The sequence below is a fragment of the Aquarana catesbeiana genome, linkage group LG06 (genome assembly GCF_042186555.1).
Source record: "Aquarana catesbeiana isolate 2022-GZ linkage group LG06, ASM4218655v1, whole genome shotgun sequence".
NCBI classification, from domain to species: Eukaryota; Metazoa; Chordata; class Amphibia; order Anura; family Ranidae; genus Aquarana; species Aquarana catesbeiana.
Window position 1 is genome coordinate 376,747,239 of NC_133329.1, and position 16,484 is coordinate 376,763,722.

General features: G+C 41.8%; 1 protein-coding gene across 6 annotated transcripts in view; it reads left to right on the plus strand.

Moving 5' to 3' along the window:
* LRP1B (LDL receptor related protein 1B) overlaps positions 1-16,484 on the plus strand; it is a 2,172,167-nt gene that overhangs the window by 390,430 nt on the left and 1,765,253 nt on the right. For all 6 annotated transcript variants that reach the window (XM_073634235.1, XM_073634238.1, XM_073634240.1 and 3 more), the window contains exon 2: positions 15,787-15,909. In XM_073634235.1, coding sequence (XP_073490336.1) covers positions 15,787-15,909 — 123 coding nt within the window. The remainder of the gene's footprint in view (positions 1-15,786; positions 15,910-16,484) is intronic.

Consider the following 16,484-nt stretch of genomic DNA (forward strand, 5'->3'; position numbering starts at 1 on the left):
GGTTTTCAGGGATCGCATAAGAACAGAGTAGGAGATAGCTGGAAAGATTGGGTTAGGGAGTTCCAGAGGATGGGAGAGGCTCAAGATTTTGCATGCTCCTGTTTTAGTAAATTAACCCTGTTGTCTGTAAAGTACTATGTATGATAAAAAAATATTCTGTTCTTGGCCTTTTTTTAATTTGTTGCATTTCAGTGCTACTCATCTTCTGTGGGAAATCAGAAAGAGATTGTACTAATTGTAATGTATAAGGTCAGCTTAAAGCTAAAATGTAAGGTTCACTTATTACAGCAGGCTCCCATCCCAAATTTCTTTATGATAGCTAACTTCAAACTTTTTTCTATAAGCGTTTTTTTTTTTTAAAGCTATTTGAGATAGTGGAGGTTTGATGGAATAAGCTGACGTTGAATTTAATGCCAACTTCATATTAACCAATCCATTTGATTTAAATTGGATAATTGGTTCTTAGATATCAAAGTTATTGGACCCTTAAACAAATTGTACAATCAGTTATGGGGTCTGATTTAGTTGTGGTTGACCTCCCACACATCAGTTGTTCAATCAATCAATCAATCAATCAATCGTAGTCTGGCATGTACCACTGCCTGTCCGCTAGTGTCTGCCGATGTGTATATACTGAAAAATGTACTCTTGGTGAATATGATTTGTTTTTAAAAGTACCGTATCTATCGGTGTATAACATGCACATTCATTTTAAGAGGGAAGTTTCCGGAAAAAAAAAAAATTTTAAATGAGGAACTTTGAAGCAAAATAAGGGTCAGTGCCCATCTGCAGCCTCACCATTGCCATCAATGCAGCCTGATCAATGCCCATCTACAGCCTCGCCATTGCCATCAATGCAGCAGCCTCACCATTGCCATCAATGCAGCAGCCTCACCATTGCCATCAATGCAGCAGCCTCACCATTGCCATCAATGCAGCAGCCTCACCATTGCCATCAATGCAGCCTGATCAATGCCCATCTACAGCCTCGCCATTGCCATCAATGCAGCAGCCTCACCATTGCCATCAATGCAGCAGCGTCGCCATTGCCATCAATGCAGCAGCCTGATCGATGCCCATTTGCAGCCTAGAGGGGACAGGGAGGGGGGCGGGACGAACGCCGACAGATTACATACAGTGAGAATCTCCTATGATAGACAGAACAGTGGTCCAATGGCAGCCCAGGGACGGGACTTCCTATTACAGAGGCCGCCAAGTAAACAGGAGATTCTCACTGTATGTAATCTGACGGCGCTCGTCCCGCCCCCCTCCCTGTCCCCTCCGAGGCAGCTAAAATTGAAGTATTGGCCTATAACACGCACACACTATTTGCATTAGATTTTCATAGTGAAAAAGTGAGTGTTATATGCCAATAAATACAATATTTTAAATACTTATATTTAGTATTTATGTATTGGTATAATATAAACTCCCACTGAAATAGCACAATCCTTTCCCTATAAATACATCAGCATCTAGCTGTATGCAAATAATGTTTACGTGTTGAAATTGAAATTATTCTAAAACATTTGCCTTTTAATAGTTTTTTTTTTTTTAACTTTGAACGTTTTATTGCAATTAAAAAGTTGGTATCAATCCGGGCTTTCAGTTTAAATAATATTAATTAGTCCATGGATAATTGCAAGGGGTACATTTTTCTACTGCTGGTTATCTATGCCTTTGTTTTCTTAAAAATTGTATATAATATAACGATGAGTAGTGTAGAATAAAAAAAACTTTATTTATGAATATGTGACTCCCATATTATCTACTTATGCTGGAAGTATTATTATTATTATACAGGATTTATAGCGCCAACAGTTTGCGCAGCGCTTTACAAAATGAGGGCAGACAGTACACTTACAATACAAGTCACTACAGGAGGAATCAAAGGGCCCTGCTCGTTAGAGCTTACAATCTAGAAGGGAGGGTTAAGTGGAAACAAAAGGTAACAACAACTGTGGGGGATGAGCTGATGGAGAAAATGAAAATACAGTTGTTAGGTGTGGGTAGGGTAGGCTTCTCTTTTCAGGGATTGTCTAAAAGCTAATAAAGTAGCAGATAAGCGGACAGATTGGGGTAGGGCATTCCATAGGATTGGAGAGGCTTTGGAAAAGTCCTGGAGGCGAGCATGGGAGGAGGTGATGAGGGAGCTACAGAGCAGGAGGTCTTGAGAGGAATGAAGAGAACGAGTAGGTTGGTATTTAGAGACTAGGCTAGTGATGTAGCTGGGGTGAAATTGTGGATGGCTTTGTATGTAGTTGTTAGTATTTTGAATTTAATTCTTTGGCCAAGCGGAAGCCAGTAGAGGGATTGACAGAGAGGAGTGGCAGACACAGAGCGATTGCTAAGGTGGATGATTCTGGCAGCAGCATTCATGATAGATTGAAGAGGTGATAGACTATGTAGAGGTAAGCCAATGAGAAGGGAGTTGCAGTAGTCAAGACGAGAGATGACCAGTGAGTGAATAAAGAGCTTTGTTGTGTCATTGGTTAGAAAGGGGCGTATTTTGGAGATGTTGCGGAGGTTGAGGCGGCAGGATTTGGACAGTAATTGTATGTGTTGCTTAAAGGGGAGTGCAGAGTCCAGGACTACACCTAGAACCTTGGCATGTGGGGATGTGCTTATAGTTGTGCCATCGATTTTGACAGAGAGATCAGGGGAAGGGGCATATGGGGGAGGAAAAATTATAAGTTCGGTTTTGGATAGATTCAGTTAGAGGAAGTGGTGTGACATCCAGACTGATATATCTGATAGTAAATTAGTGATCTGTGAGGAGACAGAGGGAGTGAGCTGAGGGGTAGAGAAATAGATTTGGGTGTCGTCAGCGTAGAGGTGGTATTGGAAGCCATGGGAGGCTATCAGCTGACCCAGGGAGGAGGTGTAGATTGAAAATAGGAGAGGTCCAAGAACAGAACCTTAGGGGACCCCAACATGAACAAAAGGAAGAGGAGAGGAGGAAGTAGAGTTATAAGAAATGCTAAAGGTGCGGTTGGATAAGTAGGAAGAGAACCAGGGAAGAGTACAGTCACAGAGACCAAAGGCGTGGAGTTTTTTGAGGAGGAGGGGGTGGTCAACCGTATCAAAGGCAGCAGAGAGGTCCAGGAGTAGGAGTACAGAATAGTGTCGATTGGTTTTGGCCGTTAGTAGATCGTTTGTTAGTTTTAGGAGAGCAGTTTCTGTGGAGTGTTGAGGACGAAATCCAGACTGAAGGGGATCAAGGAGGCTATTATCAGCGAGGTGGACGCTCAGTCGGTTGTAAACCAGACATTCAAGGCATTTGGATAAGAAGGGGAATAAGGAGTAAGTACATAACATATATATAACCAAAACCTTTTTGTTTTAGGCCTCGTTCACACAGAGTGATCAGCTCCATGCCCCATGCATCTTTTCCCAGCATGGGCGTGCAAAGGTGTTGCATGTACCCCGTGCCAGCATCCCTTTGGGATACAAAGCTGCACGGACACTGCCACCATGTACCAATTTGACATGCGGGTGCATGCAGGTCCCCAAATATACACCGGGAAAAGACAGCCCTGCATGGGGCATGAAGCAGGGTGATCACCCAATTCCTTTTTAATCATGTAGGGAAGGGTTAAAAACCTCAGGTAATGAAACTTTTGTCGTCCCATTTGGGAGATTTTCCTTCATTTACTATCCTGTATATAGAAAAAAGTGTAAAAGGAAATTCCTTAAAATTGAGGGGAATTCTCCTCTTAGACCGTTGTCAACTGAGATGGCCCTTTGGGAAGATAACCCTTTATTTCCAATTCTGATTACCACTCTAAAATGTTGGATATCTCATCACTGTATGAATGGTCTCCAGGATAACTAAAGGGGGTTAGTCTTCCTAGTGGGGACACAGAGAAGGGATTCTAATCCTTTTCTACTTTATCCAAAATATAAAGCTTTGGCTTTACACTTGAATGATTTTAAATATTTAATGGGATGAAGAGTTTGGCTTTACTGTTAATAGTTTATATTAAATATGGTGGTGGTCTTTGTTATTATTGTGCTGGCATGTTTAGAGATATTTAATAAAAGCCATATTATGTGGGAAAATCTGATTTTTAGTAGGGGCCAATTCATCTAGTAGTGATAGACTTTTCCCCTGAAAGAATCAGAGTTCAGAGATGGGAGACGAGAGGTAGGTAAGTCCAGAGTAGGTGTAAAACAATAGAACACAGAACCATTGTTCATCAGAACATTAAACCTTATTCCATACTGGATAAGCAACCTTGAGCAGCACCAGTCCTTTCATAATTGGTTGTACATGGGTGTGTTTGAGGGGCCCTGATTCTGGAGCTTTATTGTGACAACGTTGTCATTTTTTGTATGTGGTTTTATTTGGGTAGACTGGGGGGGGTGTTTTCACTTTATTGGTGTCATTGTTACCACTAGTGGACTAGTCATACTGTTTTTTTGAAAAAAAAAAAAAATTTATTTTTGCATACACTGTGGCTGATCCTCCTTTTTACTATTCTTTTTGGAGACATCCCTTTGTCTTCCTGTTGTTTTACATGTATTGACTTTATATAGTCTTGGCGGTATCCCGTCCACACAGATGAATCAGTGATAATAATTAAATACTCAACAATTTCCAGTTATTGGGAAGTGGGCCTCTTATTTGATTTTATTTGTATGTATTCATAAGTCCAGACTAGGCTGAATCCTGGTGATATATAGGTTCCATTTGTGTAAAAAGCGTGATGAGTTGGCATGGTGGGTCAGGACAACGTCTAGTTTGTCCTTGCATAGAAGATTCAACAGGTCCACTTTCACACCAGCGATGGTTGTTGGAGTGGTGGAGGCCCACTGCTTTAGGTTGGCCCTCCTGGCTGCTATAAAGCAGGTTGCAAGCCAGGCTTTGTTACCTTGGAAAGTCACATACTGAGCCTTTGGTAGACCTAGAAAAGAACCATCCAGATAGCCAAATCGCAGAGGAATAGGGTCTCTGTGTGGATGATACATTGTGACCGTGGCAGCAAAGTTACAATAGTATTCCATTGTAGGAAGGGCATAGTCAGCTTGAAGAATAGAGAAGGGTTTAAGTAAGTTATGGGAGTAAAGGTCTGATACTAGCATGATTTCTTTGTCTGTCCATGCATGGAGGGAGATATTGGGTATAAGCAGGTGAAATATCGAGAGGGGTAAATGCGGATATTGATACAAAATTTAAGTGGACTGACCATTTAACTGAGTTTAAATGAAGAATGTTCATGTCTGCGTGACTGTACTGTAACATTAATGCCTGTATGAAATGTCACATTTGATGTGCAATCGATAACTGTCAGCTGTGTATTATTGCTTTTTGCCCTGACTACGGCTGTTGAGGGACGTGCATGCAGCATCAATCGCTCTTGGGACCCATGCTTTATTCCCTGGTGCCTATTGATATGTTTAATCTTCTCATGCTGTTCAGCTGATTGCATTGTTCGGTTTTAGTTCTTCCCAGGTACCCCTGATAACCCCATCTCCAGACTGCGATTACATTCTGACATTGAATATGTAACTTGGAAGCAGCGCAGGGTGGTTTAGAAAACTCAGCTGAATTTGCTGTTGTAAGCCTCTGAGTTCATTTCTCCCGTGGGTGAAAGTCAATTTATTCAGCTTTTTTTTTTTCCCTGCTTCTGAGCTTCCTCGAGCCACCCAAACAATAAGCCCACACATGTAGGTTTTGGCACCAGGGAGAGCCACACAGAGGGTCTGTGCAAATTCAGCAATGTTTATTGTTTGCAATGCATAATCTGAGTCAGGTTTACGGCTGCTGATCCTGACCTGGAAATCCAACTTGCATTTCAACTGTAAAAAGACTTAAAAAGAAACGAGACAACGTGCCTTTTTTAATTTCAGGTCATAAACTCTAACATTGTTTATAATGAAACAATCGCACATGCACATTAATTTGCATAATGCAAGTTAAACATTTATGCTTTTTTGGATAGTTCCAAACCAGGAACAAGCAAAGACTTGTTCTGCGGTAGGCTAATATGAAAATAACAGATATTGGAAGTAAGGCTCTGATTTAATACAACGTGAACCATTCTGCTTGTTAAATCTGAAACAGGTTCAATTTACTTCTTGGCCCCCATCATGTAGCACAGGCTGCCCACTGCTGACCTTATGCTTAAATGTACTTATGGAAGGTGCAGGGCACTATGGACCTGGAACCCTACTGTATTGACATCATTGCCCATATAGAATATAAACAAATAAAACATTTCATATCAAATTAAAGTAATTCTAAAGGAAAGATTTGTTTTTAAAAAAGCATGTTATACTTACCTGTTCTGTGCAATGGTTTTGTACAGAGCAGCCCCGATCCTCTTCTTTTTGGGTCCCTTGGTGGTGTTCCTGGCTTCTCCCCCCCCCCCCGCCGAGTGCCCCCAATAGCAAGCTGCTTGCTATGGGGGCACTTGAGCAGGCTTGCTCCCCAAGCTGCAGTCTGTGTGTCCATCCACACACACAGAGCATGACTCGGCCCCACCCGCTTGCTCTCTCTTCATTGGCTCACTGGCTGTGATTGACAGCAGCAAGTGCCCCCAATAGCAAGCTTCTTGCTATGGGGGCATTCGAACAGGCTTGATTGTGAGCCGCACTCTGTGTGTCTATTCAAACACGGAGCACGACTCGGCCCCATTCCCTTGCTCTCTCCTCATTGGCTCACTAGCTGTGATTGACAGTGACCCCCAATAGCAAGCTTCTTGCTATGGAGGCACTTGAGCAGGCTAGCTTCCAAGCTGCGATCTGTGTGTCCATCCACATACAGAGCATGGCTTGGCCCCATCCCTTTGCTCTCGCCTCATTGGCTCACTGGCTGTGATTGACAGCAGCAGGAGCCAATAGCCCATACTGCTGTGTGAGCCAAGAAGACAAAGAGACCTTGGAGAACCTCTGCTCTGATGCGCATCCCTGGATCGAGATGGGGTTCGAGTAAGTATTAGGGGGGAATGCGGGGGGAGCTGCACCCAGAAGGGTTTTTTTGCATTAAGGTGAAAAAACCTTGAGCCTTTAGAACCACTTTAAACCTTAACTGGATGACATTAGAGTCCATTAAAGTACTGTAGGCTCACTTCACAAAGCTAAAAAAAAAACAGGATAAGGATAGGTGAGATCTGGACCACCAATGGGCCTTTTGACTTCTCTACTCACCTAGTACACCACCTGTCTGAGAACCTACCAGAGGATGTAGGACTGGGACCCCAGAGGCATTGAGAGTGGCCTATTCAATTCTACGTGGAGACTGGTTTTTCTCCACCCGTGCCTACAGAGAGAGATGAGTGCCTTTACCCTGTAGGGTGATCCAGCAACCTAAATGGATGTCATTTTTTAATAACAATAACTTTATTAAAGTCACTAAACTACACTATAAGGGCTCATCCTCTTTTATTTTTCCTAAGGACACCTTGAGCTTTTCCACACGTCTCTAATCTGCCTTTGTGGCTGAACCTCTCAAACCTCCATGGACCACCACACTTTTATTACTAGGATAAGGATATTTATTTGTAAAAAAAGTGACAGTTATTTTCAGTTGAGTCCAATTAGATTGGAAAATTACAGTCAAGTGGCTAAAATAAACATACATGTCATTGTGTTAAAGCTGTGTGAATTGAGCCTAAAATTAATGTCATGTGTTTTTCTTTAATAAAATACTGTTTCCACCTTTTTTCCAATTCTTTGTTGTATCTCTATACTGCTCATCTCCTGCAGCCACTTTGTACCAACTTCCTGTTTCCTTGCATGCATTTCAGAGGATGGTTTTTCTGATGGTGACACCATGCAAATGAGTGTTGAAAGGCCACTTGTTGCCTTCACCAAAAGCCTGTGTGATAGGGTGGGAATGCAGAAGCTTATCCACTAATCCACACCTTATAACAAGAATTGCCTGAACAAGGACCTTCACGGCAGGATCACAAGCTTGCTATTATTTTAAGAAAAGTAGCAGAAAAAAAAATAAAATTACTTTTGGAATTACATTTATAAGTTAAGTCTTATGTGAGATTTTAGAGATTCAAGGTTTTAGAGATTCGTTTGTAATAGTGAGAGCAATCCTGGAAAAAGGTCACCTAGAGTCCAAGGGGAACATGCCAAAATTCCCCCCCCCCCCCCAAATGTATGAGCATTATGTATCAGCAAAAATCCCCCCCCCCCCCCCAAAAAAAATGTGGGCACTAATCTGCATGATTACCCCAATCATGAATTCCCCCTCCTCCCAGTACAAATCCACTCCCTGCTGTACCCCCCACCCCCCCAGCACAAATCCCTGCCCTCTCCATCCACCAATTTCCCCCAGCACACATGTGCTCCACCCAAAAAATCACCGCTCCTAGCATAGATCCTCCACCTGTCAAATTTCCCCTCTAGAGTACACATTCTCTCCTTCCTACTCAAAATCTCCCTATCACAAATACCCCCCCATCCCACAAATCTCCACTCCCACTACCATAACACCTCTTCTAGCACAAACCCCCCCAAATCGACCCTCCTATCACAAATCCTCTTCTCCCATCCCCCGCTCAACACAAATCCCCCTGAATTACCACTTATAGCACACGCACCCAAATTTCCCCTCCTAGAACAGGGACCCCAACGCCATTTTTTTTTTTGGCTCAGGGCTCCCCTTAATATTCACATCAGACCCAAAAGCACCTGATAATGGACTGGGAGGGGAACCCACGCCATTTTTTTTAATGATTTTTATCTATATTGACGGGATCCGGCAATTCATTACAGCCGTGAGCAGTTTTAAATGACATTTTTTCCTTTACAAATGTAATTTTGCTGCTCTCCTTCATAAAACTACATACGACCACTATGTAAGCAGCCTAACATAGTGTGGGGCGTGGATTCAGCCCCCTGAGCCATGATTGGCCAAAGGCACCCTGCCCTGCCATCTCACTTTTCTTTATGGGGCATTCCGTGGGCACTCAAATTTCCCACAAACGCCCCATAATGTTCTAAATGCAGCGAACACTCGAAGTCGAACTTACTGTATGTTCCACATGGACATCAGCTCATCCCTAGTGCTCACCAGTTCTGCCCCATCAGTGCCCAACTGCCCATCAGTGCCATCTATCAGTACCCTTCTGTGCCATCTATCAGTGCCCATCAGTGCCGCCTTATTAGTGCCCATCAGTGCATCCTATCAGTGCCAATGAAGGAGAAAAATTACCTGTCTTTTTTTGTGATTAAATACCACCAAAATAAAGCTCGACAGTGCAGTGTTGCCTGACCGCTCAATTGCCATTCAAAGTGTGACAGCGCTGAAAGCTGAGAATTGGCCTGGGCAGGAAGGGGGGAAATGTGCCCAGTAAGCAAGTGGTTAAAGGGTTAGTTCACCTTTACCCAATAATTGCCTATGAAGATAAGGGGCATTTGTAGATATTAACAAAATGTGCAGCTTTGACTAAAGGTGAAAAAATCTCTTCTTAGGTGTAGGCCATTTATGTACCTTATAAAGGAAAACTCCTAGGACGTTGCTAAGTGAAGCTCAGCTATTACTATGAACCCCCACCATCACAGAAGTCAGCTCTCAAACTCTGAGCTCAAAGCTACTTAATTGGGGGAAGAGAGTGCATATCAGGGGGTTTGAATCAACGTAAGAGCCCTGTGAGGGTGAAAAATGATAGCCGAGCTTCTTTTAGCAACATCCTATGAGTTTTCCTTCAAGAGGCACATAAATGGTCTACAGGTATAGCAAGGTAATTGTTCAACTTTAGTCAAAGCTGCACAGTTTGTTGTTTTTATTTACAGATGCCCTTTATTGCTTAGGCAGTAAAGATGACCTAACCCTTTAATTTTCTGATACAGTGGAACTAAAATCTGCCTTTTTCTTCCAGCAATGCAACCATTGAATACCTAGCCAATGACTTCCTGGGTGCTTGAATGTCGCCCTCCCAATTGGCAGGAGGGGATGACATGACATGGCCGGAGGGGATGACATGAAATCCCATGTGCATACACATGGGATTTATTCATCCCAGCACACTGGCACCATGCTAAGAATGCATGCTGAGCATGCGCAGCTCAGCGTATATTCAATAGAAGTTCGAGAACAGACAGGTATGTTTGTTTTGTTGCAGAAGTTTGACTTTTGCCTTTCTCCATCCACCTGATACATGTCTCACAAGCTTTCCATTGTAGTTACTTTGTAGCAGTCAATAGATTCCGTTTGCAATGGGCTCCTCTTAGGACACGATAAAAGAGATTTGTGGATACAGTTTCTATATGTTGCCAACGCAAGGACACTTTAAATCTTGAAAATAATTTTCTATTTGGTAGTTTTACGAGGGTTTAGTTGAACATTTGTGATCCTTTCACACGACATCACTCCATCCGTCACCTCACAAAACCCCATTTTGAGGAACACTTCACTCTGAATTCCCATCGCAAATTCTACGAGCTCGGTATTTTATTCTTGGGCTGCGGGTTATGATTACTTTATTAAATAACGACCTTGAAATGCATTTTAAAGTATATTTTCTTTCAATGGCTTTATTATATTTTTATAGAAATATGAGGAGTGAAAACCAGAAAATATATCTATTCAGTCAAACATATCATTTCTTTAGAGAATGGCCTTTTTTCAGTCCAAAGGCCTTTTTGCTGATATTCAAAGCTCTGACTCTTGTTGCAAATTAGAAAACCCAAATTCAAGGTTGTTCTGTCTTGACCTGATGCACACAACTTTTCACAACAATTCTCTGCAACTTGTTAGGTGTAAAGTGGAGATGATATAACAGTTTTTTCTTTTTCCCTTCATGCTGAGAGCATTGTTTTAACCCCTCTGTCACAAGGGAAATGTATGCCTTTGTGATTGCTGAATATGATTTTTTTTGATACTTCACAAACCTGACGAAATACCTTAAAGTGGCACTCCACCCAAAAGGGCAAGCTCCACTTGTCTGCCTCCTCCCCCCTCCTCTGCCACATTTGGCACCTTTTTGGGGGGAGGGAGGAGTGGGAACCTGGTTTTGACAGGTACCCGCTCCCACTTCAGGCTCAGTTTGCCACCACAAAGTGGGCTGGAAGGTCGGACACTCCTCCTCCCCCCTTATCTTGCAGCCGGCCCATTGAGAAAACGCAGCACGATTTGCGCATGTGCATTAGGATAGCAGCTGTAAAGCCAGTTTCCCTTAGCCAAAATGGCGACGCCAGCATCCAAGAGCCGATTCAAGAATTGGCTCAGGTGGGGACACAGCTGGATGCCTGGAGAGGTAAGTAATAATAGTAAAAGTCAGTACGGGTTTTGTAGCTGCTGACTTTTCTTTTTTTTTTTGGGGGGGGGGTGCAGAAGTAGAACTATAGACAAACCTATTTTTTTGCATTTTGGTTAGCCCAAGGGAGGGTTATAACCCTTGTCATATTTTTTTTTTCCATCTGAGTCCCATTAGGAAAATGTATTTTACTTCCTGTCCCATAGCCAGAACAGGAAGTGAGTGGAAATGCCTGCAAATTAAGGGAATTCATTGAGGTCACCAGAACTGTCCCTGTTTAAAGATTTCCCCTCTATTACTGTTCTGGGAACAATCCCAAATTTTCTACTACTTTCACTTTTGGTGATAATGGTAACCAAGACATATAGAGATGGTAAATCTAATGGGTGTTCAAATCCATTTCCACTCTATCCAAAACTAAAAAAATTATGCTTTAAAAGAGAAGTATGACCAAATCGTTTCTGACCATGCTTCTCTTCTGGGTCACAGGAGTCCACTTATTTGCATTCCTTTGACCCAGATTCTGTCGGATGATGTAATCGAGTCAGTCCAGACTGACTCACCCAGATGCCTTACTGCCAGCTGCCTCAACCTCTCAGCAGGCCACTGAGAGCCTGAGCTATCTGCTCCTGCCCCCTCCACAGCCCAGCACTCCAGTCTGATATGGAGGGGCAAAGCAGAGAGTGACAATTGACAGTTACCGCTCTCTGCTCGGTGAAGACTGAGAACTGATTTATCAGCAGTCATATGAGTGTTCAGTTCCCGCACTTAAGCCTAGTACACACTAATGCCCTGTAGACACGGTCGGATTTTCAGACAGAAAATGTGTGATAGGACCTTGTTGTCGGAAATTCCAACCGTGTGTAGGCTCCATCACACATTTTCCATCAGAATTTCCGACACACAAAGTTTGAGAGCTTGCTATAAAATTTTCCAACAACAAAATCCGTTGTCGGAAATTCAGATCTTGTGTACACAAATCCGACACACAAAGTGCCACGCATGCTCAGAATAAATTAAGAGACGAAAGTTATTGGCTACTGCCCCGTTTATAGTCCCAACGTACGTGTTTTACGTCACCGCGTTCAGAACGATCAGATTTTCCGACAACTTTGTGTGACCGTGTATATGCAAGACAAGTTGGAGCCAACATCTGTTGGAAAAAATCCATGGATTTTGTTGTCGGAATGTTCGATCAATGTCCGATCGTGTGTACAGGGCATAACAGGTTTTTTTTTTCCCCCGCTGAGCTATTGTGTTCTGACAGGGGGGTGCCCCCCCGGCAGAACACTCCCATGACTGCCATTGGTTGATTGCACTGATTAGGTGCGGTTGGCTGCTGTTTTTCCAGCATGCTTGTCCGACAGAAGCCGACCAAGCAGCCAGCTTCTGTCCGAATGACTGACATACACACAGGCTGAATGTTGAGTGTTTTTTTTATGGAACAGGCTGATATCTCCCAACATTCGGCCCGTGTGTACGGGGGGTTTAGAGCATCAGACTAATGCTACAGCCATGTAAGTGACTATGTATGTTTGTTTTCTTCTATTTCCCACACTTTAATAAAGTGAAGCACTCAAAATTTGTTTAATATCAAACAGCAGATGATTACAAGATAAATAATATAATATCATAATGTACAAAACAAAATACAGACATGTTTTTGTAATACAATTTTTTGTGTTATAGTGCATCTAAGCCCAGCAGTGCCACACAATCTTAATACAAATTATGCCCCATACACACGGTCGGAATTTCCAACAACAAATGTTCAATGTGAGCTTGTTGTCGGAAATTTCGACCGTGTGTAGGCTCCATCGGACATTTGTTGTCGGAATTTCCGACAACAAAAATTTGAGAGTTGACCCTCAAATTTTCCGACGACAAAATCTGTTGTTGGAAATTCTGATCGTGTGTACACAATTCCGACGCACAAATTCCACGCATGCTCAGAATCAAGCAGAAGAGCCGCACTGGCTATTGAACTTCATTTTTTTCGGCTCGTCGTACGTACGTGTTGTACGTTACCGCGTTCTTGACATTCGGAATTTCCGACAACATTTTTGCGACCGTGTGTATGCAAGACAAGTTTGAACCAACATCCGTCTGAAATAAATCCAGGATTTTGTTGTCGGAGTGTCCGATCGTGTGTACGTGGCATTAGTTGTAATTTGAATCTCTTTGTTAAGTCTTGCTAAACAGTAGGAAAGGAAGATGTCCCACATTTCAGAATGGAACTATAAGCATGATTTATTTGAATGCCTTTTATTTGAATTAAATAATATTACATATACTAATACAGTTTTGCATAAGATATTGTTCTTTCTTATTTTCATGCCCTAATAAAGAAATATTACAGTAAAAAGATAGCATTACTAAAGTAAATTCTTCATTAACTAAATGCATTGGTCCCTATTGGCAACAACAACCTTTGTTTACCATTACCTCCACCCCTTTTGAGTGTTTTGGAATTTCTGAAGGTGGATCTTCACTGCATTTGAGCACCACGAACCAAAAACCCTAATGTATTCATTTTTAATATTCAAACCAAACTCCCCCGTCCATCCATGTCTCTATGCTTTATTTTGGTGAGAAACCTCTCTGAAAAACACCCCCTAGCATTTCTGGCCATCTTGAGTAGGGGCAAATGATAAATGTAGCATTTACTTCCTACCCTTAGCTCAAATATACATGCAGGAGAGTGTGCTTAACTTAGAAAACCCCTCCTCATCTCCTCCCCTCCTGAAGACTCCTGAGATGTATGGCATAATTTGTCTAGGCATGATAACCAGGAAGTAACTGAAGAAATATAAGAAAAAAGTTTAAAACAAGTAATTATGATGTACTTTCCTATCTATTTACTAATGCTAGCAGCATGGGGATTAAAAATAATCAATGTTGATTAGGAGCGTGAAGTTCCACATCCTGCCAAGGCTGTAACCATGTATGATGGGACCCCATAGCAAAACCTTTGAGTGCCCCCAACACCTTCATACCCTGTACACACGATAGGATTTTCCGATGAAAAATGTGTGATAGGACCTTGTTGTCGGAAATTCTGACCGTGTGTAGGCTCCATCACACATTTTCCATCAGAATTTCCGACACACAAAGCTTGAGAGCAGGCTATAAAATTTTCCGACAACAAAATCCGTTGTCGGAAATTCCAATCGTGTGTACACAAATCCGACGCACAAAGTGCCACGCATGCTCAGAATAAATGAAGAGAGGAATAGCTTTCCTCTCTTCATTTATTCTGAGCATGCGTGGCACTTTGTGCGTCGGATTTGTGTACACACGATTTATACGGTTTATAGTCCCGACGTACGTGTTTTATGTCACCGCGTTCAGAACGATCGGATTTTCCGACAACTTTGTGTGACCGTGTATATGCAAGACAAGTTTGAGCCAACATCCGTCTGAAAAAAATCCATGGATTTTGCTGTCGGAATGTCCGATCAATGTCCGACCGTGTGTACAGGGCATACTTCTCCATCACAAAACAATTTCTGTAGTGGTACAGAATACTAATCACCTCCTCAATAATAATATTAAGGGTTTCCAAACTATATCTATATTCATTTAACCCAAATTATTTGGACTGTTGATATTTCTAACTACCTAAATCACTATGTAGCTAAACAGCGCTGGGGCTCCATAGCAGTTGCTTGGTCTATAAAGCTCTTGTTACACCCTCACACCTTGCATTTTAATTGATGGAACTTTTTTTTATTGCAGATCCACCCTCCCTATTTGTTTTGTTTACCATTATCATTGAACGCAAAAGAAAATCACAAATTTTGGGTTGTCCCCAGAAAAGTAATAGGGGGGGAATCTTCCAATGGGGACACTTGTTTTGGTGACCTGGGGGTCCCTAAGGAATGCCTTAAATTTGCAGGGATTTCCTTTCACTTCCTGTTTCACTATGGGACAGGAAGTGAAGGAAAATCTCCATAATGGGACACAGATGGCAAAAAAAAAAAAAAAAATATGACAGGGGTTATAACCCTATTTTGCTCTATCCAAAACAAGTTTTGCCTATAGTTCTATTTGGTAGAACAAAAAATAAAATTCATCAAAAAATTAACATTAAATGCATCACAAATACATACTTATGTGCATACTTGGACACTGAAATTCCTAAGAGAGAGAGTCTACACACCAAAAAATAAAATGTGTGATAGGTGATCTTAAGTGTCTGTGCTCCACCAACACTCGTGTTGGGAAGAAACAAGCTCACCAAATGGCTAGATTATAAAACTTGTGTGGGAATCAAATCCTTAGAAGGATAGGCAACACCAAGGAGGGATGATACTTAGCTTATTAACATCAACTGGTAGATCTTTAGATTAAAAAGAAGGCAGAAGCTCAAAGAAAACAAAGTTCATCACATAGCGCAATATAGCCTATGCTACTTTAATTTATCAATTGTGGCAAAATAAGAATAGAACTACGCATAGCCAGTGATTAAAAACTGATTTTCCTGTTGCCTTTTTTGCCTTTACACCTACTGTATATGCCTTACTACATGACTTTTCAATTAAAGTGTTTCTTTTCTTATTAATTTCAGAACAACAATTGTGTGATCCAGGCGAGTTTGTATGTCACGATAATGTCACATGTGTATCACAGAGCTGGCTATGTGACGGAGAACAGGACTGCCCGGACAATTCAGACGAGTCACCAGAACGTTGTAAGTGACCATGTTTTTTTTTTACTGCGTAGAGGAGCTTGTGGATATTGTGGGGTTTTTCTTTCTTCTGATATGGACAAGCGCAGTCACAGTGATGGCGTATCTTGGAATGTTGCGTAGAAAATTATTGCCATGGTGTTTAATGTTTTGTGCTGTCCCCCCGCTGTCTAGTTCTGAACAATAATGGATAATGTTATAACCAGTGTAGCCCTCCTGTAGGAAGTGTTTATTAGGCTCTTTGTTGGGGATCAAGGATTTACGTTTACAAAAGGGATCTATAAGCCTTTGCTTGCCCTGCAGATACAGTGGCTTTGTTCTTTAAGCTAGACATTTTTGTATTATTCCTTAACTTCTACTGAAAATATGAATCTATCCAAAGCATGCAGTACTTAACAAATACAGATAACATGAGTAGATTTGTTATTTTGGGGAACTGATTTTTCTCTGTGTGGGATTTTCTAATTGAGAGAACTACTCAAGAAAAAAATACTACACCTTGGAAATCCACTGATGTACAAATACTTGGACAAGGTGACTTAGGTTGTCGATATGCGCCCATGCAAACAGTATTGAGG